Source organism: Cuculus canorus, chromosome 1 (assembly GCF_017976375.1).
Source record: "Cuculus canorus isolate bCucCan1 chromosome 1, bCucCan1.pri, whole genome shotgun sequence".
Classification (NCBI taxonomy): domain Eukaryota; kingdom Metazoa; phylum Chordata; class Aves; order Cuculiformes; family Cuculidae; genus Cuculus; species Cuculus canorus.
Window position 1 is genome coordinate 192,376,170 of NC_071401.1, and position 22,242 is coordinate 192,398,411.

The following is a 22,242-nucleotide window of genomic DNA, read 5'->3' on the forward strand; positions in this document are numbered from 1 at the left end:
TCACCTCAACCAGCCCAGTGGAACTCAGCAGGGAACCACTGAGGTCAGAGAAAAAAGATTTCATTTTTTACACTTACCTTTAACTTCCCCAGCTACTTCCTACCAACTGTAGCAGTCTTGAAAGCAAGCGCTTCATGCCATGCACAAAGCAAAGGCCGTGCAGCACTATAGGGATGATTTTGGTTTGGATGCAGCACCGCCCAGCCTTGAGGCAAGCAGGCTTTGATCCTGAAAATGTTCACAAAGATTTGGGAGCAAGTACTGCTACCGCCTGCGGTTCAGTGCTGCAGGTGGCAGAATCTGTTTGGCATAAATCAACCCAGCAGCAGTTGTTTTGTGATAGCAGCTGGAGCAGAGGGGAACTGGAGAAAGCAAAAAAAAAAAAAAATAAAAAAAATATGAAGTGTTTGACAGCAGAGCCACCGCTTTTCATTATCCCACAAAGCTGCCATGCGGTTTTGGTGACAGGTAATCTGAACTGCAGCCACTCATCACCTTTATAAGCACTATCAGCCAGACATCTAACAACAACATAACCTGTCACTGCGCAATGATTAGCTTCCTCTCTCCTCTCCTGGAGATAAGTTCCGCCACAGATATCAGGTTGGCTGAGCAGTCTCCCGCTGCCAGCATCTCCTCATCAGCCACTGGCTGTGATCTCTCTGCAAAAAGGCTGCAGCTCAGTCAGAGGCAACTGTGGTTCTCACAAGGATTTGATTGTGGTACCTGTGGTAGGTGGAGGTAACGGGGGACATTCTCACTCGGTCTAGTGGGTGCAGTTCCTCCACTACGTGAGGGACAAAACCAGAACAGCCCCCAGCAGAGCATGGCCATGGTCCTGCTGCTCTTTGTTAATCATCAAGCTGGTTTAAGCAATTTCGTTAATAAAAAACACAGAGAGTTAATGCATTTCTCCATTAGGAAATAGCCATGTCTGCCCTTTCCCCAGTCAATAATAAATTTTGAAAGTATGGATTGCTGTCAGAAAACTGGTCTGTGTTTGGGCAAGGGATGTGGAAAACCCAGGGGGGGACACGGGGACAGCCAGCAGCTCTGTGTAGCTGCATTCAGCACTTCAAACAAATCTTCCAGGAGGGAAAGCAAACTTGGCTGGTGTGCCATCATCACAGAAACACTCTCTGGTTTGAAACATATCATATTAAAATCATATGCAAAGTTATTCTTATCCTTCTCCTGTTTCAGGCAATCTTATGGGCTATTTTAGTTCATTTTGCTGAGCAATGCCGCTCTAAAAAGTGACTCGAATGCACAAACAAAGGAAACCTTGAGAAAGATCCTGTATTTAAGTATCTCACCTTTTATTTTGTTTGTTTTGTTTACACTTCTGGAACTGACAATTCTTTGAAGATATTTATTTTTATGTAAAGTTCAAACTTCATTAAAGCAATCAGAACAGAAGTCAATTAAATAATTTTACATCACTTAAGTTTCAGAAAATGTACAACACTTTCATACATTATAGGCGTGACTGGTTGCAAACGGAAATGGCACATGTTTGACATGGTTAAGAAATAACACGGACAACCCAACAACTAGTTTTGCCAAAACCTGTTTCATACTGAATACCTAACACGCGCCCAGGGATTATAGTAATGCCTGATGGTGTCAAGTGCCTGTTATTACTCAACATGGAGTATTACTACTAATTTGGTTTCCAATTAATAGCAATTGGAACAGGCTGCCCAGGGAGGTCACCTTCCCTGGAGGTGTTTAAGGGACAGGTGGATGAGGTGCTGAGGGGCATGGTTTAGGGATTGTTAGGAATGGTTGGACTTGATGATCCAGTGGGTCCTTTCCAACCTGGTGATTCTATGATTCAATAACATCTCAAAAATTCTACATAGAGTTTGTCACAGAAAGATCCAGTTAACAGTTTTGTAGGGGTTTGAGATTCATGATGGAGAGCAGAGATGTGACTCTTGCCACTTCCCAGCCATGCCCTGGACCAGCAGGACACTGAGCACATGGAGAATTTCAAGCATATGGATAATCTTATAGATTCCATGGGACTACGCCAACACTGAAAACCGAACAGATGGCAGGTGTGCACTAGGCAGGGCCCCTGATGTAGCACAGCACCCCTGCACCATGAACCCACCTCATTTCACACACCTGCTGAGGATCCAGGAAGTTTCTCCTACAGAATTCATGATGATGGTCATACATTCAGTCCTCCCTAAAGTCTGTGTAATGTTTAAGGCAGCAAGAGAAATTTGCCTTTATTTTAACACTTCAAAACTGATGTCCCCTTTAGAAATAGGTAGACCTTACACATAATTAATCACTGTGTCCCTTATTTACATAAATATGATGAAAGTTCAAACCAAATTTTGACAATTTTTATCTCAACAAAATCGAGAAGTGTAACTGAACTAGAGTTGAAGATTTATAATTACACGTCCCAGATCACTGACATATAACAGACTGTCTAGGGACAATATGAAAAAGAGGGGATTTAGATAAACTCTGTATTCTTGAGCCCTGATGCTGGTCAAACTTCCCCTGCTGTGAGTGAGCTCTACTGAAGCTGACGAGTGAGCACCTCTGATGAGAGGTGTGAGTAAGATTAAAAACATGCTGCTGGTTCACACTAACAGGTCATTGTGGCTTAAGTATATTTTCATATACAGAACTCTGGAACACCATTAACATCCATTTACAAAACACTACAGTGATGGTTATTGGCACATAAAAAACTCCTTCTCTATATGAAAACATACACAAAATAGATAAGAACTGCCATTTTTTTTTCAGACTTTTAAAATCTATATATAGTTGCCTTTAAGGAGTTTTAACCCCCAGTAACACAAACAACAATATTTCTTTAACAATGTTCACCTAGATTTTACTGTGCTGACATTTGTAACACTGCCACAACCTGACCACTTTGTGGATTATGCTAAACTGTACTGTACACAAGGCGATGAAGATTGATAGAAAACCACTAAGATTTTCGCACAAAAATGTGACTTGTTAAAATCCAGAGAACGATTGAGTCACTTTATAGGCAGCAGCTACATGTAAGCTGTAAATGTTACCCGCAATAAAAACACATTTTGCCATAAAGCACATATTGTGGCATTATCTGCTTCTGGCCTGGTACACGAAGCTCGATTTTCTTCCCAATGCAGAGGAATGGGTTTGGTTAGCTTGATTCTCTCAGAAAAAAAGTGCACAAATATCTTACACTTCAAAGTGCTCCACAGAACTGTCTCTTCTGCCTTGATTTCTACCCTGAGATCTCCCTATGCGGTAAAAAAACCTGTCTCTTTCTCACTTAGCGATGTTCAGCTAACAAAGCCTCTTATGCAAGTACAAGTAAAATTTCAAGACCATGTTAGAAAAGCGGTGACATTGAGAAGCAGTAAGTTGGGCATAAAGCTGACAAATACAAGGTCTACCATTTATTAACCCCCTCTGCGCTTGTGGGACGGCACCCAGCACCCTCATGGCTAAAGAAAGACCCATCCTCAGGGCCTGTAGCAGCCCCTCAAAGTGAGACTCTCCCCAGCGCTCAACCTGAGTGATTACGAAGGGCAAAGAGATTTCACCGAGGAAAACAGCACTGGCTTCGCAGATTCCACTGCCGTGTTCTCACCTTTGTGCAGGCATGGGAAAAGAGCACTTGCGTGCTCCTAACCCTTAGTCTGCCAGTTCCCTCTTCACAGGACCAAACACGGTCCCTTGACCCCACCATCATTCTCCCACATGGGACAGAAGTCAGAGACTGCTCCTATTGGCTACGATACCTGCCCCTACTGAAACATGACTTCACAGGGCTTTTGATGCATCATTTCTTTCTCCTCCCCTCCTAACCGTAACTCCTACACCAGTGAAATACTGCATTTACCAACTCATGCAAAAATACGTTGTCATGGGAACAATTATCCTTGGGATCTATCCTCTCTTGCCCCAAAATTCCTGACCGGGCTGTCATTGCAACTCGCAAGGTAGCAAGGTCTAGGACAGCAGCCATCTGGCTGAGGTGCACATGTAGCAATGCAACTTCTGCCCTCAAATGAGTCCTGGGGTCTTGCTTCGTTTCTATGTCTATTTTCAAAATAGGTTTGCTTCTCTCATTAAAAACTGTTTTTGATCAACAAAGTGACAGGGGGAAGAAACAAGTGGAAAATTATCTCATCCCTACCCCAGACACTTTAGATTTAGAACATGGTGAACATGAACTACATGAATTATACATGAATTACATTTAAAAATATTAAAAACGCATCAGGACTCATTTCTTTTACACTTGCTCTTAGACCAAAACATGTAGAGTCAGTTAGATTAATTGGAACTAAAATATCTCAAATTGTTGTGTACAATCAATATGCTATTCATGCCCAGCTCTACCAGCAGTATTACTTTAGCATTCCTGATGCACAGAATACCTGAATTAAGCGTGCAGTCCTTGTGAAGAAATGATTTCACATTTGTCTGCAGAAAGATTTCAATAAAATTATATTGTGCTTAGACATACTACTTATGCTAATCCATAAATGAAAATCCTGTCATAAGAAATTATTCAGCTACACTATATTTTTATCATTTTACCTGGAAAGTTACTAAGCCTACTCTTAGCAAAAATCTCTTAAAACTTAAAATACGCACAAATATAAAAAATCTTTTCAAAATAGAAACATTTAGTTTTATCTCTTTATATACTATAAATGTTCACAGATTCTAAAAATAGGACCGTAATTAATTTCAAGTATTGGATCTCTTTTTTATTCCACATGATGCTTGGTACTAGGTTTAGCGTTTCTAAGGTACGGAATGTTATTTTGGTGTAAAACCATCCTACAAGGAAAACTTAAGCTCAAATCTCTTCAGTGAGGAAGGGGGTTCACAATAAATACATTGATATATTTTGCACCCTCATAACGAGCAGCAACAATGAATAAAATCAATCATTTTGCCTTGAGAAAAAAGGCAGGGGACGCAAGCCTTCAGAAAACTGCTTTAGGTAGGATCAAACTCGTATGAGAAAATGAGTCCAGTGCAGCACGCAGCCGAGCACCACTTTTGAGAATGTCCGTGAAACAAAGCTGGCAGAGGGAGATGGCCATCTGCTGCTAAAAAGCCCCAGCACTGCCTGCAAAACAAAAGAGGCTGATCTGGTGACACTGATCCTTCCAGTGAGTTGGCTCTGGTTATGCCCAATAAATGCAGTGGTTTCCTCTACCTGTGGACACAAGCGTAATGAAGCACAAGGTTGGCACCAACACCGTGCCAGTGCAGGGACACCCCCCTTGGCTTACACCCCGTGCCAGCAACACACATCAAAGCAAGGGGACACCTAACGGGTGTAATGGTGAGCATAGGCTCATGATTTTAGAATCCCTATTCTGAAAAGCCAGTGAATACCCACTTAAACCTATCAAGCACATGAGCACGAGTTGGGTGTTACACACCTATTCACACCCTGTTCTGGGTAATGAAACTGTTCCAAATAAGGGTCTTCAAACACACATTTTTGAGTTTCAGGAAGAAATCAATTTACCCTTAACACTATTTTGTTCTCATTTGTGCCAAGTACCCCTATTCCTCATTTCAGGTACTGCACCTTTGGTGAAGGTTTCAGAGCAGTGACAGCTTAATAGAGGCATCCTGTGGCAGGTGCTTTCGAAGACAGGTCTGGAGACCCGAGCATTTTCAACTGCTGATGCTTTCAAGCATAAAAATATTGTGCGCTTAAAGGGAAGGCAAGATGGAAGGCATGAGAATCCATCCCTCTCGCCACACAAGATGATATTCAGTGTCGGGCCACGCTTCGCAATGATTCACCTGGAATTCCCTCTGTATGCTTCCCCTTTTAGTCCCAGACAAGTCACAGAGGATGCTTTAAGATGTTTTCTTTCAAAAAATACTTCTTTGATTAATGACGTAAAAAAGAAAAGAATGTAAAATACACCCAGTTTCTGAAGGTCAATAATGGGAGTGTAAGACCTCCTCCCACAGAAGATCAGATACTGTAATGTCAGACTGCTTTACAACAACAAAGCCCCATGTTATCCAATAAAAATAATTTAGTAACAAATGTCCAGCCTCAGTTTTGACAGTAATCCCACATTCAAAATATTTTCCAACCCAAGAAAATCCCATAAAGTAAACCTATACAAGCTAATGAAACCAACAACTTTGTTAATCTTTACACAATGAAAAATAAATGTATTTTTACCAAATAAATAGGGGACAGCCCACAGGCAGAGGAGGTTTTCCACTTTCTTTCATAAAGCAAATGTTTCAAAGATAAGAATTTGAATTGTTGATGCTTTCAAACTCGTATCTCTGAAGACTTAAAGCAGTGAGGACAGAGCAAGGAAAATAAATAACATGATATTTTTTATGTAGCTGCATAAAATTCAATTTGCCAAGGCAAGCAATCATGGCAGATGAATAAAATACCATTCAGATTTTCATTACCAGGCTAACGGCAGCCAAGTTGATTTCTGACATTTTCTTGACAATTTTGCAATGCTTCGGAAAGGCAATTAATATGAGATGTAGGCTTCTGCCCATTGCTAATATTTCTCTTTAGAACCAGCAAGACACTTGGTTAACTAAGGGCATTTGAAGGAAAAATGTGCTGGGTTCATTTACTCTGCACATATGAAAGTAAACTGAAGGCAATATGATTATTCATGAGGAAAAGGCACGGGAGGGATAACCACTGTGCATATAGCAGCATAAAACTTCTTCCCTCCTTTTATTTCTTTTAGTTAATGATATTTTGTGTTCAAAACTAGGCCCAAACCCAAGCGTTCAAATGCAAAAAAGGAAAACCAAAATCCCTTGTTTCCAACTAACTGAAGCGTTTACCTTGTACCTAGCAATACATACCAGTTCATTTGTACGCGTGGCCACGTACTTGGTACTGTCTTCCTGCTGTCAGGTAGTTTATTTTGGTGGTTTCTCTCATAAACACCAACTCTCGGCTGTCGTGTGTGCTCAAGAGCAGTGGCTACATAACCTGGTGTAACACAGATGTATTTCTCAGCCTAGTGAACCTCCACCCAGGTGAGTATGGGTCTCTGCTTGTTAACTCAAATATATAAGAATGGAAATCCCCTTAGGGTTAATGTGGGAAACGTTCCCTCCGATAGATATTTGTGTTTTTCTAATCAGTTAAGCCTTTTAAATGGTTACTTGTACAGCAGCTTAATTATCCATTGTTCATTGTATTGCACAACAGAGCTACTTCCTAGGCTGCTACGGGATGGAGATCTGACAGATGTTGGATGGTTTTTGATGAGCTATTCTATTGTTTTATCTTGTCAGTATTGGCAATAAGGACAACCCCTGACCATCTAGGATAGCCTTCCATATTCACCTGGCACAGTGCACCCTACTAAATACCTCAGGACAGTCCAATGTTGTGCACATTTGGTGAATTCACGTAATTGTGAAATTCAATCTCTCTTGGAAGCCATTGCTTTTAGTTATCAAGAAAACATTAGCATATTGAATTTCCTCCCAAATGGAGCATTTTTGAACATGAAGGCATTTTTAACTAGACAGTAGAAAGGAGAACCAGACCAGAAGCAGGGCAGTGAGGTCATCAGAGAGCTGCTTTTCCCTCAGAAGGCTTTTAAATGATAAAATACATCAGCAGCTGAAAATTATTCCACATCAGAAGCATCATTGTCAGAAAGATGGTAATTGCTTCCCTTCACCCGAATATACTCAATATACCTCCCTTCATCAGAATCTGCCATACCACATGTACATAGCCTGCTTTCAAATAAAGATTCAATTTCTTCTAGTTTTTTCCCTTTTGTCTCAGGAAGGCAGCCGTAGATGAAAACCAGTCCCAAGGCAGCAAACCCTGCATAGAGGAAGAAGGCTCCTGCAATGTAAGAACAATATGCACAGTCAGTTATAGAAGTTCCAATCCCTTCTCTGCTCCAGAGCAGAGGGAGCAGCAGAAGCAGCAAGCTGTGGATATCAAAGGTGTGTGTAAAAGCAAAGGTTGTAGTGGTATCATTAAAACAAAAAGCTGTGGGGTGGTGGACATAGGAGAAGGCTGCTTTATGACATCATTCTGCAATGTGGATTAACCAAAACAATTTCATTTCACATAGAAGATAATACACATCCTTTCTGGGCAAGTCATTCTGCTGTTAAAATAAACAGCGATTAAACAATTGCATACCCCCCAAAAAAAAGCAGTTATGAAAGGCAAGAACTTTCTTAGTTTATTTTAACAGCAAAGGACACGCTAAAACAACCCCCTCAAACGAGAAACAAAAGCAAAAAGGAAATAGTAAAGATTAAAATAATGCTCTTATACGTAATTATTATTTAAAAGTCCCCTATGGAGACAATTAGCAGTAAGAAAGCTCATTCTCCCCATCACCCACCCTACCTAGGGGGATAGAGAAGGCACCAAAGGACCAACAAACATTTACCTGCTGTATGTTTCTAGACAAATGACTCAAAGGAATGGCAAGTAAAGCTGAAAGGCTCTGTACTAGCAATGATGCGAAGGTCACATCAGCTCCCTAGCAGCTTAATGTAATTCAAACGACTTGTACTGGAGCAGCTGAGCAGTAATCTGACAAATGCCCCACAGACTCCACCAGACAGGACTTCATCAGCAGCTGGGAATAGGGCAGTAGCATCTTACACAGCTATTTTTGCAAGGATCATCTGATATTGGCCCTGGATGCCCTCATAAACTGGAAAATTGCAGATGCTGTCTCCTTAAGTGGGAATCACTAAGTCGAAAGTTTTTTTTTCAGCTTCCCTGTTTTAATCAACTGTCTATGTTTCCAGTTAAGGACAGAAAGAAATGTTTCTTATGAATACAGGACCAAACTACACAACTCAGGCAGGTTGTCTCAGGTCTCTAGTCTTACTAAATCACAGTGGGTTGAGAACACAGTCGACATGTCATAGCACAAAGCAACTGAGCAACTCAGAATCAATAGAAAATCTATGAGCCAGTGGCGGTACTGCACAAGTGGACACATACTGTTTCTTACCATAATAAGTCAGATATTCAGCTGTATGCAGAAATGTCAGTGACACGAGCACATTGAAAACCCAGTTGACTCCAGAGGAACACGCATTTCCTGTACTTCTAGCCCAAAGTGGATAAATTTCAGAATTGACAGTCCAGGGCATAGGACCCATCCCTAAGAATTATGAAAAAAGATCAATCTCAGTTTAATGGCTGGACTCGTAAGTAAATTTAAAATGTAGCCTCACTATTCGACATTTTACCTTTAGCATTTTTTTTAATGTATATATGTAAACAAACATTTCCTTACCAGGTGCAAAGAAAACCAAGTATAAAATAAGGCCCAGAAGCGCTGTCCAAGAGTACGGAGTGGGGCAGAAATTGTATGCCCAGAACAAATCTTCCTTTTTGAATACTGTTTCATTTGAACACCTGAAAAATAACAATAAAGCTTAGTATTAAAGAGTTTTCAGGGAAATGGGGGACATCTCAATATAAACGTGGCACACAATGTCTTATGAAAAGTTGACAAAGGTAAAATTAAGATGAAAAAGCTCCATCCCAGCTAATTTATCAAGATCTTTGAGCCACGTCTTCACTCAGAAATGTGTGCTTTCCCAAGCCTGGTCTTATGAAGGGTAACCAGCATAACATTCCTGAATTTAAACACTTGCTTTGTATCTACATTTTGCTATGCAAGTGGTCATACCAAAGCCAACGAGACCATTCACATGAATATGGCACAGTGCAGAAAGAGCTGCAGGAGCAGGACTTCGACCTAAAGATGCCATAAGCAAGGATTTAAGGTGAAATGGAAGCTAGTCCTTCAGTAATTGATGACCATATGCCACATGTTTTGGGTGTAACCAATAATGCCCATGGACTGTGTCAAGGTCAAGTGAAGTTATAAGGAAAAGAGGTGTATACTTTCTTTTCTATGCAGTGAAGAAGGGACCATTTCTAATTAGATGGCAAAATTAAGAATCAAACTGTGCCTGAGCTACCGAAGAAAAGTGTTTCTACTCCAAAGACTATGTTGAAATTACATATTTCTAGGCATTGGTATAAAATCAAGTACTTCCATCCAACTGCCAATAATACAATATAATTTAAAGGATATTGGCAACTTTATTTTTTTGTTGTAAAGTTTCTTTTTTAAAATAAATTAGCATTTGTTTAAAGAGACATTAAGTCATAACCATTACTAGAGAAACTGTCTGCAATGACATTGATTACTACAGTTGAAAAAACAGGTGCTTTTGGGAGAGTAGACACCACCCTTTCCTATGCAGTGTTATTTACTTGAAGAGAAGAAGTCAAAGCGAGCTGAACATCTGTCTGGGCTACAATTTGAGCACGTACATGAAGGATATGACTCGCTTGAGAGTAAGAAAACCAGAATGAAGATGCCTGCAATGGGTGATAGCTGGGCAACAAGTAGTAGGATAAGTAGTAGGATGACAGAGCAATAGAGAACCTGAAACATTTCAGAGGACCTACCACCACTGCAGTCAACTTTCAAAAGCAACTTCCAACAAAACATTTGTCGTCTAACTTTTCTGTTAAGAGATGACCAGCCAGCCCCAGGTTGAGCAGGAATGTACTAAGCACTGGTGGCCAACCCACCATGTCTCCTGGGGCAGAAACTTTCCTTGTGTTGGCATGGATGTACCAACAGGACAACATTTAAAGCAGGATATCACTGTGGACTCCCAAACCCAATTACAGGACAGGTGGAAATCCAAAGTTCAAATACACTTCAAAAAAAAAGAAGTCAATCCAGTGAATCCTGGAAAAACAAACATCTGAAAAGCCAGTCAAACAACTGCTTTAATTGCAGGAAGCCATAAAATTTGCAGTTCTACCTTGCACTTGAGCAGTCCCTAGCCACGTAGGGCCAGTGGTCTCCAGAGAAATACTGAGGCCTTGACATGCTGCCAGCAAAGCAGCCAGTGCCGGCATGCACCCTTCCACACTGCCACAGCTCTGCCTTCCCAAGCTCCTCCAGAAAGGTCTTTTCATCCAGTGCATACAGATTCACTTGATAAAAAACTTAGAAAACAGGTCAACTGAATGTCCTTCTCAAAAATATGTTCCTTGTGCCCAGATAGAACAACATTATGGCCTCAGCTGCTGCCTGGCCACTGGAGCACCCATCAGCCTGAGACACCAGCAGCTTCCATGACAGAGATTTTCCACCTTTTTTCCAGTCAAAAGTACTGCTGCCATCCTTGCCACTTCTTCTTCTTGCTTCTAAGCATCACCCTTCTTGTGTCACATTCCTCTTTCATGGCTCAGCTCAACATTTCTTTGTACATTCTGAGTGTGAGTCATGGATGGTTCCCTGTTAGTGTCCACCCTTGATGTCTCCCTGGCACTCTACATAATCCTCACTGCATGCAGGTTAAATCAGGTCTGAGCTATGTTCCAGACCTACAGAAGACTGAACTGGGCTGGAGAACTATTCGTATGTTTAAAACAACAGTTCCTTATACATAAAGGAAATGGCGTTCAGAAGATTCATTACTGAACACCTGGTGATCCCGTTGTTTCTTCCCACTCAGCCCCACGTAGCAACCCGCTCTGCATCTGCACCACTGCAAGATCACAGGCTTGCTCAAGTTTCACATCATTTTGACAACATTTTTGCTTCTTTTGCTGTTACTTTAATTTCATTTGCAGGTGTTTGTAATGAATACAAGCTAATTAGCATTTTCAAACCATCCTGATGCCAAGATTGGTTTCTCCACTCTGCCCAGCCAGATCAGTAGCTCCTCAGAGAGGAGCCTGATGCTTTCTCTCAACTGCTAGTGTAAACAAAGACATACTTGATTTGTTATCTCGCATTCATCTCCATTAGCACAAACCAGCCTGCTGATTCATAAAGACACAACCGTTGGTAGGGCTGGATGCTTCCTTCTCTACTATCTTTCCCCAAACGTGTCCTACTTTTGACAGAGTGGAACACAAATGATACAAGGGAAAACCAGATGTCTTCAAAGCCTGCTGTGGCTGAAGCCACTCATCTATTCTCTGCTGTCTACCATAACTGAGAGGAAATTCTGTGGCAAGAAAGCAGATTCAGTGCACTGAAACAGGAAAAATAGCACTTCAGACTGGATATAAAAGAAAGCTTGCAGTAATAAACTGTGCTTTGTTTATCCTTCAGTAGTAAACCAGCACGGTACACAAAGTAAAGCAAACATCTTTATTTGCTGGATTCTTGTAGTGATGGGTACATACAAAATTAACACTCCTTCAAGGAGTTCAAGCTCTGTTACTGCACTAATTCTATTGCTACACTACTATTTCTACAAGTTCTACCATTTTGCTGTAGAATATATTAATAATTATTGTATAAAGTTAAATCAGATAAAATTCTGAATTATGTCCTGCAGAAAGAGAGCTTCTATGACAGAAAGCAGATGAGCAACTATCCATGGCTTCGCAAGCTGAAATGCAGAGGAAAATGCCATGTAAACAGGTTACCAGTGAAATGATGCTGTCAGGTACCAGTGCAGAGTTTGTAAATACCAATATGCTGGACAATTGTCATGTCAGTATAAACAGTGAAGACACACCATATCATTTCCTCTGAAATTACTGCCAAACTGAAAACATGATAGTACTACGCTGAAAATCTTTACCCTGGATTTCTTTCATTATGTATTTTCCACAGAAAATTTAAGACAGACATCTGTTCTAATTAGTGAAAACCTAACCTTCCAACAATTCATGAGAACAATTTGACTGACTGGAAAGAAATCAGAACAGCAGCAGACTTCTACATTATGGGCATTACATGCTTGGTTTCAGTATCATAGAATCTATCCTTTATCAGATATGGTCTGTAGTTCAGAAGATCTAAAGCTTTGCTCCCTACTCCCTTAAATTACCTTTATACAGCACATTAAAAAGGTATGAAAAGAAGGGCCAGTGTGGGTGGTCTAAAACAGTATTACTAACAAGAGGACGAAACAGGATAAGACCATTTCCTTGATAACCCACCTAAATTTTCCTAATACTCGAGCCAATTTGGCTGTAGAATAATTTCCAAGTACAACACTGAAAACCACAGATCTGTGGTTAAACATGGTTAAACAGTCAGTAGCACAGACACGTGAGCACAGCACAAGACACGGACCCAGCTGATCACCTGAAATTTCTATTAATTTTTGCTTTGCTGTAGAGTGAAGACTGTGCAACCCTAAAGATACCACTTTGTGGGAATTAAATGTTTCATTCTAAACTGTTCATATATTTTCGAAGTGAAAGCTGCTGACTTCTCATTGTCTTTTAAGCCCTCCAGAAACATCTTAAATGGATTTAGATCAAAAGTCTTAAAAGGTCAGAATTTAAATAGAATCAAGCTAAGGAAATCAATTACTTCTAAAGAAAACCACTAATGTCATCATTCATCTCTTTAAAATGCTTGTTAGAACAGGCACATTTGAAAACTACATTTTCTACTCTGAGATAAACTTTAGCATCAGGTGCTGATGATACAGCAAGATCTTAAACCTAATTCACAGTTTTGCTAATCATCCATTTCTTTGCTCTAATGATTAAACCTGCTTAAGGACTACTCTCAAGTCAAACTGTTGTGTCTGCGTTATCAAGATGATGGTAATCTACAATTTACCAACTTAGTCTCCAATGTAACACAAATACATTGGATTTTGAAAAAAACATCTTTTAAAGAGATTTTTACAGTCTACCTGTGTAGAATGTTAACTTTTATATCATACCAATCCAACTGAACAATATAAATTTATGCCAAGCTTACTGACTCATCTTTCCACCTGAAAGGATGGAGAACATAACAGACATAATTTAGAATAGCTACTACTTGGACTGAGAAAAGTTGTTGTGGAAGCTGCTTGGAAAACATAAGACAATTTATCCACATAGAATCATAGAATCACTTCGTTGGAAAAGACCAATCACCTCCCTGGGCAGCCTGTTCCAGAGCCTGATAACCCTTTCAGTGAAGAAATTTTTCCTTATGTCTAATCAGAACCTTCCCTAGTGCAACTTGATGCCATGTCCTCTCGTGCTATCACCTGTCACTTGGGAGAAGAGACCAGGACCCACTTTACTACAACCTCCTTTCAGGTAGTTGTAGACAGTGATAAGGTCTCCCCACAGCCTCCTTTTCTTCAGGCTGAACAACCCCAGTTCCCTCAGCCACCTCTCATAAAGCTTGTTCTCCAACAATTACTCATCCTGTGGAAGAATCTGGACCTTGATATTTGGGTTAGTTCTCACAACTTCAAGCCCCTCTTTTTCTGCTATATCTATTTAGTTGTCTCAAAGACCCCTAACTATCTTTAAATTACTTAAAGGACCCAGTTTAGCGAGGTACCAGATTAACTGCGTAATAATTAAGTGGTAATCAGACAAGTAGCTGAGGAGAACTTTGGAAATGATCTCTTCTCCATCAAGTGATGTCTCTAACCCACCCATATACATTCAAAATAGCTGCATTAGCACAACTCATAGAACACAGCAAAACCAGTAAGTATAGTTTCACTATAAATCAGTATATTCCAATTTAAAGAAAAATCTCTGCTCCTTTCAGTGCTTAATTGTTATAGATACATACACTAAGATGGTATCTGAAGTATCAAGCAAAGCGTAACTCTTTTCTGAAGGCAAACAGATTAATTTAAAACTGACTAATATCTGAGTCAATACTTCCTAAGCTTTCTAACAGTTCCCCAGCTAACGGCTTCTGTGCCTCAGAGAAGATGGACTGTAGCTCCATGCCTCTCTGGAGAAGTTTGCATCCACTGCTTTGACTTTGTAGTTTACACAGAGAAATAACTCATCCATTAAACCAGATGTTGCTAAAAATACGCAAATGAAGATTCTTACACCAGATGATGCCAATTGAAAAAAGCACAAAAGAACAAACAGATGCAGCCTTGAAAAAACGTACCCATAAAATGTCATAGTGTGCAGTTAGACATCACCTAACCTTTGTTACATAAAAATACTGGCAGCGTTTCGGACACGCATTGAAGCCTTTTGCTATAACTGGCAAAGAGCTTTTAAAATATTAGCACGCACTTCAAAAACTTGGAAAAATAGTTTAGTTCACAGGAAGATAGCAAACCACACCTCAGCAGATTGCTGATGCATTTGCACATAGCTGAAAACCAGTCTTTATCACACTGAGGTCCCCTGCTATAGGATCAATCTGTTATACCTATGGAGCTGTTGATGACATCCTGCACAAAGAACAGAAACCAGGGCACCTGAATAGAGAACAGCTATAGTAACTGCTGCTCTCCATAATATTTCAAAAGATGTTTAACTAAAGAGATAAAGCCAGGTCCTTTCTTTATGCAACACTTTCCATGCAAGGTAAGTTTAGTAGCAGCTACCAGACCTAGGACAATATCAACAGAAAAATCATTCTCCTCAAGCTGTGTGGCTGGCACTTAGTACTCTGTCTCTGGGAAACCAAAAGCACATATTCAAAGATAAATTAAAAAAACAAAAACAACAAACCCAGAAGCTTGGTTGCTTTGCCCATTACAGAACTAAAGAGTTTAGAGATGCTTTATTTATTGTGTGTGGGGCAAGAACTGATTTTCTAGTGAAGTTTTACATTTAAATCGGCATTTCTTACAGATCTGCTTTGAGGCAGCACATAACATATAGAGAAATAACTGCCAAATATCCACACTGAGCATCTTTGCCCTTATTGGCTGTTATCTTCTGATCCCCCTTTTATCTTCTTTCTTACAAATGAAACGGACACTCTACATACTGCTAAAATCAATCATAAGTAATATTTCACTATAGCTCATACACACTATTACATTAAAAAATTACTTAATATTTCATTTATCCAAGCAGAAGACATAACTGAAATAATTACTTAATAGAATTATTTCTAAGGCATAATGGCCTTCTGTCATGCTTGGATGGGTGTATTCTTCGCTGGGTAAAAATTTGGCTGGATGGTTGGGCCCAGAAAGTTGTGAATGGAGTTAAATCCAGTTGGCGGCTGGTCACAAGCGATGTTCTGTAGCACTCAGTGTTGGGACCAGTTCTGTTTAATATCTTTATTAATGATCTGGATAAGGGGATTGAGTGCACCCTCAGTAAGTTTGAAGATGACATCAAGTTGGGCAGTAGTGTTGATCTGCTTAAAGGAAGGCAGGCTCTCAGAGGGATTTGGCCAGGCTGGATTGATGGGCCAAGATCAACTGTATGGTGTTCAACAAGATCAAGTGTTGGGTCCTGCACTTGGGTCACAACAACCCTGTGCAATGCTACAGACTTGGAGAAGAGTGGCTGGAAAGCTGCCCAGTGGAAACAAACCTGGGGTGCTGGTCAACAACCGGCTGAACATGAGACAGCAGCGTGCCCAGGTGGCTAAGGATCCAGGCTTCTACTGGAAATAGTGTGGCTAGCAGCAGTAGGGAAATGATTGTGCTCCTGTACTAGGTGCTGGTGAGGCTACACCTCAAAACCTGTGTTCAGTTTTGAGCCCCTCAGTACAAAAAAGACATTGAAGTGCTGGATTGTGACCAGAGAAGGGCAACAAAGCTGGTGAAGGGTCTGGAGCACAACTCTTAGTAGGAGCACTTGAGGGATCTGGGGTTGTTTAACCCGGAGAGAAAGAGGCTGAGGGAGACCTTATCACTGTCAACAAGTACCTGAAAGGAGGCTGTAGTGAGGGGGGTGTCAGTCTCTTCTCCTAAGTAACAAGCTATAGGACAAGAGGAAATTGGCTCAATTTGTGCCAGAGAAGGTTTGGATTGGATATTAGGAAAAATTTCTTCATCAAAAAAGTTATCAAGCATTGGAACAGGCTGCTCAGGGAAGTGGTTGATTCACCATCCTTGGAGGTATTTAGAAGACATGTAGACATGGCATTTACGGACATGGTTTAATGGTGGACTTGGCAGTGTGAGGTTAACAGCCGGACCCTATGACCTTAAGAGTCTTTTCCAATCCAAATTATCCTATGATTCTCGGTCACTTCAGAACAAGCACCTGCATGAGACAGTAGACTCTCCTGATTTATCTCTGTTCCTCGCCATCTGGTCACAGACGAACATAATTTAAAAAAAATATTATTATTTATTTAGCTAAAAACCTTTAGGGAGTTAGTTTGAATTTAAACACTTGCATTTTCCCAAACTGATAAATTTCTGCTTTGCAAACATACCTGAATTTGCCCAACAAATGAAGTGCTGGAACTGTTATTCAATCTGTATAGACTGAGGAATATTCTACCAAATGATTGAAAACAGGAGCAATTTTTCCCCATAAAAATAGTTCTCCAATATTAATCACATCAAAAGGGTTCTTAACTGTTTGCCATTCTGTATCTTTCACTATTTTTGCAAACACATATTAGTGGATTCTGATGGGTGCAACACAGTTGCTGTCTCCTGCCAAAGGAAGAAGCTGAGCTGTCTGACAATACCAGTTAGGACATTTGTTAACTGAAGGTCCGAGCAAGCAGCTTTTGTATAATTAGGTAACTCTGACTTTCTGATGAAAGATGTTCAGTTCTAGATTTGTTTCTGCACTGAAGGTTCTCCTTCATATTGCTGTATCCTATTCCTGTCCTCTCAAAGTTCACGCTGCTACTTCGTTAGACTCCCTTCACAGTATACTGATGCCTTCCAAGTCCTGCTGGCCACCTCCAGGCCGCTGGCTACAATCTCCCACTCTGCTGTCACGCCACAAGTGTTTCAAGCTTCATTTCTCATCATATCTACCAGGAAGGGGGAGAGACAAATCTATGCTACTGCCAGAACACTGTCCGGCAAGCTTCTCTCATCGTCTTTGGCACTCTCTTTACCTTGAGAAATGGACTCAAACCAGGAAAAAGCAAAAAAATGTTTGTCCTGTGTGTTAAAGTCCAGCCATTTGAGATCTCACAACAGCTGACAGCACCCATTAGGTATACCAGTACACCGGTCCCAGCTGCAGCACACAAAAACTGGGAGCAGAAAGGAGCAAATATCTCTTTTTTATTACAGGACATACATCTTAATGACACTACACATAGGTTGACTTATTTTTCTTTCCAAGCTTTTTCCTACTCTTCCAAAGTGTCAGATGGTAATAAAAGTGTCAGGAAATGTCTGCACTCTACAGAGCGTCCTATCCTAGTCCTTATTCTGATCCTGACTGGATACACTTGGTTTACCCCAGTACAAATTAAAATTAACTAGTAATAATTAAATTGTATGATTTCATAATCATGACCATGTCATAAATAATTCAAATATTATATTAATAACGCATAAATCCGTGCGAGGTCATACAACTATGAAAAATAATCATCTGTTCACTTAACAAACAACTGGCAGTCATATCTACAGAATTTTAATTGGCAGAATTCAAATTAAAACCTGATCAAAATGAAAAATCTTAAATAGTTTTGAGCATAAGCATCTTAGCAGAATATCTCTGTCCTTCATGCATTTCAACCTATGACCATTTTAACTACTTTAATCACTAGACAATAGGTCACAGTTTCAAAATACGGTATTCTGTGTTTCTTTTTAACATTGGACAGTTTCAGGTTCAAAATTTGCTGGTCAGCTGAGGAAAAAGAAAGAAGGAATACGGCGTGGAAAATGAGCATCTTATAATTTTAGTAAAACCTTCAAATATCTCAATATATTACTGTCCAAACTGGGTGCACAGAAGTCCAATCTATACCCATTTATATCCAAGCCTAAGACTATACTCAACAATCAGCCAGCAGAAGACAACTTGTTTAACACCCAGCTAAGGTGTTCACAGGTTGCAATCATAGCTGTAAAAATTAAATGCATTATTCTCAATTTAAGAAGCCTTGACAAAAATGGATTTATTATATACACTCAGTAGACTACTTTAAGGTCTGAAACTGTAAAATTCAGTGACACCGACAGCAGTGAGTCATAAATCTAGATGGAGACTCAAACACCAAGGTATACAATAAATAAATGAGTAATATCTGGTAATTATTTCTGGATACATTCATCATAAAATTGGGTAAATAGCATAAAGATTTTTTTTTTTTTGTAAAGACAGAGGTTTTTTTAATATATGCCCTGAAGAACTTTTTCTGAATTTAAAGTATGACTCACTTACTAGCATGATATGTTGATATTTAGTTGCAGAAAACATTTCTCAAAAGTATTAGAGAAAGCTTCACTGGAACTAGACGTCATAGAAGGTCACAACAGACATATCCTGCTGCTGAAGTCTGTGTCTTTACAAGAGGTTGTGCCTGCTGGTCCACTGAAATTTCACCTCTCACCATAAGACTTTGTTTGTTCGTGTACTCGAAAAACTTTACTAACCCTAAATCTTTTATCTCTTTTGTTTCTCTTTTAAGACAGATTGTACTGTTTCTTGCACCTCCCAAACTACTGATGGGCATGAGAACTCCACTCACTTTATAAACAGAAGTGGGTGCCAGTAGAGCACCATTAGCAAGCCATGAAGCCTCCCAGATTCCAGTGCTTTATTTAAAAAGTCTACGCCAACCCTCACAAAAAGCAGGATCCAGTAATACAGAGAAAATAGTTTGGTCCTAATTCTCAAACTGAAAACTTTCAATTGGTTAAAGGCTGTAGTTTTCACTAATTCTTTCTTTCAGTTATCACTGACTCTCCAAGAACTTCACCAAGATGCAGATCAGCAGAGGGTGCTTAGAAATTTATGTAAACTCAATAGAGGTGACACTGCCCAGAATTTTCAAACTTTTGTCATGATCAACAGATATTTTAGTACCAGAGCAGTATCAAGAAATAGAAGAGAAGCACTGCATTCTACCAGACAGAGTGGAAAAAAACATCATGATGTGGTAGAGGGCAAACCTCACTATTACAGCACCTAAAGCCTCATGTATTCATGTGCAGGTCTGGATGAAGATATGATGTGTGTGACGGGGCTGTGGCTCAATGGTGTGACTTGCACATGTTGTCAGTGGGACAAGGCAATTATTGCTACCACTGCTTTGGTCACTGTTGCAAATCCTCCCTTCAATTTTCTTCACAGCAATCAAGCACAAACCGAAAAGAAACATCTCGAGCCACAGCATGGGTGCGGGCACATGCCAAGCCCTTGCAAGAAATGGCATCTGGGAACATTTAATTGTTCATGAAATACTATTTCAATGCCATTTCATAAATTTTAAATAACACAAGCACAAAGCCATCTCCACATTACAACCAGCAAAAAAAGTAGCTTAGAGGCATTCTGGAAAGAGGACGAGCTATTATTTTCCTCCCAGCAGCCATCAAGGTCGAGCAAGACTCAGAATCCTGTAACTGCAGAATGTGCTTTGGCTTTTCTGTGGTTATACAGAAATAGTTCATTTCAGCTTCAGCAATGAGCATGCATACACACCTGTGCCTTCACCCAGTGATTGTCGGCTTTCCTTATTTCTCTGAAAGGAGGGAGTGCTCATTAATGATTTTGCCATTTCTTCTGACAGACAAACCTTTGCGGGATCTCAGTGATAAGCATTAAGCAGAAGGTGGCTACCAGTCACCCTGAGGTCTCCTGGCGCTAACCTGTGCCGCACGATGCTTGCCACTGAAAACCAGACAGATTTGATCACTCTCTATTACTCATAGGTGCCTGCAGGCAGGCATGCAGGCAGGCTTCATTCTGTTTCAGCTCTTTCTGGACAAAAATGCTCATTAGTGTAGGAGACTGATGTATTTTTTGTTGAAGACAGACTGGCATTTAGCATCCATGACTGACTAGAATATTAAATATTCCAGTGGTGCAATAATCCTCTTTGTAGCTCAGTGCTACCAGTCTTTCCCTGGCTGGAGTGGTTCTGCTGCTCTGGGCACTTTTATGCTTAAGTTCTATGTCATCCTTACTCCAACGAGAGTATATGGATGGAGCAGCAGGCTCCAACCAAATTATTCACAGAACTGAGGTAATAGTATTGGAGAATTTCGAGCTTCTGTTTCCAGACCTAAAAGCATTTAGTCTTTCTGATTGTATCTCCTTGCAGCAGAATACTTAATTATTAAATTACTGAAGCAAATTGGTCTGGAGATCATGATGTCAAAAGAAGCATTTTAGAATTTCATGCAAGTTTACTATAAAATAAACATCTACCTAATGTTTTTTTCACCTGATTTTACATTTAATGTACATAATAATTAGCATTTCTAAAGTTCTTACGGTTACAACAGAAATATCAACCAGCTGCCTATTCACTGTAGAAGTTCTCCTAGGAGATACCTCTTTCCTACAGTATATGAGGACAGTTTGCTTCAATGAATACTGGTGGAAAGGGTTCAATAATAACATGTATCAATATTTTAATATTAATTATTGTTATTAATAGAACAGCGTGCAGGAATTGCTGCCATGTAATGAAGTCTATTCTACAAAACACAGGCAAAGGCCAGCTACAAATAAGGAACAGCATCTTTTAGTCCATCAGCCAAGGAACTACAAAACAGTTCAAGGTCAAAATTTTAGACATCTGAAGTTTAGGAAAACAAACTCTATCCAGGCTTCTGATTCCTACTTGCATTTAGAAGTAACTTTTATTGATGCTTGTGCTGTTCATCATATGTCAGTAGTATTATCAAAGGAATGCCATCAGCATCTTAAAAGCATCACTTGAGCTACGATTGTCAAATGTAATTCTAAGGCTGTGATCAAAAAAAGACCAAAGACAAAGAAATCGAGGTTGTTGTTATAACTCAGGATGAAGGTAACAGTAGAAAAACTGACTTGTAGTTCAACCTTCAAATGAAATTGGTTCTATTTCAGTGTTACAATCTTGTTTTTCTGAACGCTTCCAAACACTCCAGAAAACAATACAGACACAGGAAAAAAAATATTGCTTTTAATTACCCCAAAGCTTTAGATAGGCAAAAGTATTGTAAAAAACCATGTTCTTAGGTCGAAACTTGGTACATCAAGCTAGTAGAGAATGGCAAGATTTAGTTCAATTTAGAAAACAAAGCAAATCCCACCCAGCCCCCAAACTCAAAACACAGATGGGACATGAGACCATTATAAGAATTTACCAGATGTGGCACCGAATGGTAAGGATCACTTATTCAATTCATCATCCGATAACTTATTTGCTAAGTTGCAGTCCCCAAGCTCTCGCCAGGCTGCCTGCCCTGCAAGCAGAGCACGCGGCAGGCAGCCTGGGTCAGGCGCTGCTGCTGTGGGCACGCTGCTGAGATTTTAAAGCTAGGTCATTTACTGCTCATAACACGCAGCAGTCCTTGCGCCTTACAGGA

General features: G+C 40.1%; 1 protein-coding gene across 3 annotated transcripts in view; it reads right to left on the reverse strand.

The window, feature by feature from the left end:
• Positions 1–1,281: 1,281 nt before the first annotated feature.
• The window catches only part of SLC2A13 (solute carrier family 2 member 13), a 156,716-nt gene continuing 135,755 nt past the window's right edge, over positions 1,282–22,242 (reverse strand). The window contains exons 8-11 of one of the 3 annotated variants that reach the window (XM_054057053.1): positions 9,297–9,418; positions 9,009–9,161; positions 7,742–7,870; positions 1,282–5,116 (exon numbers count right to left, since the gene is read on the reverse strand). In XM_054057053.1, coding sequence (XP_053913028.1) covers positions 5,097–5,116; positions 7,742–7,870; positions 9,009–9,161; positions 9,297–9,418 — 424 coding nt within the window. In that variant the 3' untranslated portion in view covers positions 1,282–5,096. Of the gene's footprint in view, positions 7,871–9,008; positions 9,162–9,296; positions 9,419–22,242 lie in introns of all 3 variants that reach the window. The other 2 variants (XM_054057051.1, XM_054057052.1) reach the window with 2 other exon arrangements.